Source organism: Chiloscyllium plagiosum, chromosome 31 (assembly GCF_004010195.1).
Source record: "Chiloscyllium plagiosum isolate BGI_BamShark_2017 chromosome 31, ASM401019v2, whole genome shotgun sequence".
Classification (NCBI taxonomy): domain Eukaryota; kingdom Metazoa; phylum Chordata; class Chondrichthyes; order Orectolobiformes; family Hemiscylliidae; genus Chiloscyllium; species Chiloscyllium plagiosum.
In genome coordinates, this window is record NC_057740.1 from 37,490,164 (window position 1) to 37,491,061 (window position 898).

Sequence of the window (898 nt, forward strand, 5' to 3'; positions counted from 1 at the left end):
ACATTTTTCATTAATGGGGTTTGTACATTTTAGTTTTAAAACTCAATTATTATTCAAAGGTTTTATGGTATATAATAACTCAAAGCCTGCAATGAAATGCGTATTAAACAATAACAATATAATAATCTGCACTAATTTCGACTTTTGTAATAACTTGCACCAACTCAGGATAAAGTTTTGCTAAGTTGTGCCAGGCATGCGGGATGAGGTGGCTCAGGACATCCGGCGCCACGTGTACCACGCCTGCGCGTTGTGAACAAAGATGGCGGCTATGCAGCAGGGGGAGGGCGACCAGCTTTTCGATGTCCGCAACAGCTTTTACATCGGTAGTTATCAACAGTGCATTAACGAGGCGCAGAAAGTCAAGGTGAGACTCGCGGGGGATGTTCTGTTATTTATTTTTAATGTTGGCCTTTTCTCGCCGGGGTCCCTGGGGGCGGGCATCAGCTCAGTTCAGCATCTGAGGGGTCAACTGAAATTCACCGTGCAGCAGGACAGAGGGAGCGCCGCACTGTCGGAGGGTGAGTACAGAGGGAGCGCCGCACTGTCGGAGGGTGAGTACAGAGGGAGCGCCGCACTGTCGGAGGGTGAGTACAGAGGGAGCGCCGCACTGTCGGAGGGTGAGTACAGAGGGAGCGCCGCACTGTCGGAGGGTGAGTACAGAGGGAGCGCCGCACTGTCGGAGGGTGAGTACAGAGGGAGCGCCGCACTGTCGGAGGGTGAGTACAGAGGGAGCGCCGCACTGTCGGAGGGTGAGTACAGAGGGAGCGCCGCACTGTCGGAGGGTGAGTACAGAGGGAGCGCCGCACTGTCGGAGGGTGAGTACAGAGGGAGCGCCGCACTGTCGGAGGGTGAGTACAGAGGGAGCGCCGCACTGTCGGAGGGTGAGTACAGAGGG

The 898-nt window shown here is 54.7% G+C and overlaps 1 protein-coding gene across 1 annotated transcript in view; it reads left to right on the plus strand.

The window, feature by feature from the left end:
- Positions 1–208: 208 nt before the first annotated feature.
- The window catches only part of cope (COPI coat complex subunit epsilon), a 22,481-nt gene continuing 21,791 nt past the window's right edge, over positions 209–898 (plus strand). Inside the window, exon 1 of the mRNA XM_043721398.1 lies at positions 209–367. Coding sequence (XP_043577333.1) covers positions 263–367 — 105 coding nt within the window. The 5' untranslated portion in view covers positions 209–262. The remainder of the gene's footprint in view (positions 368–898) is intronic.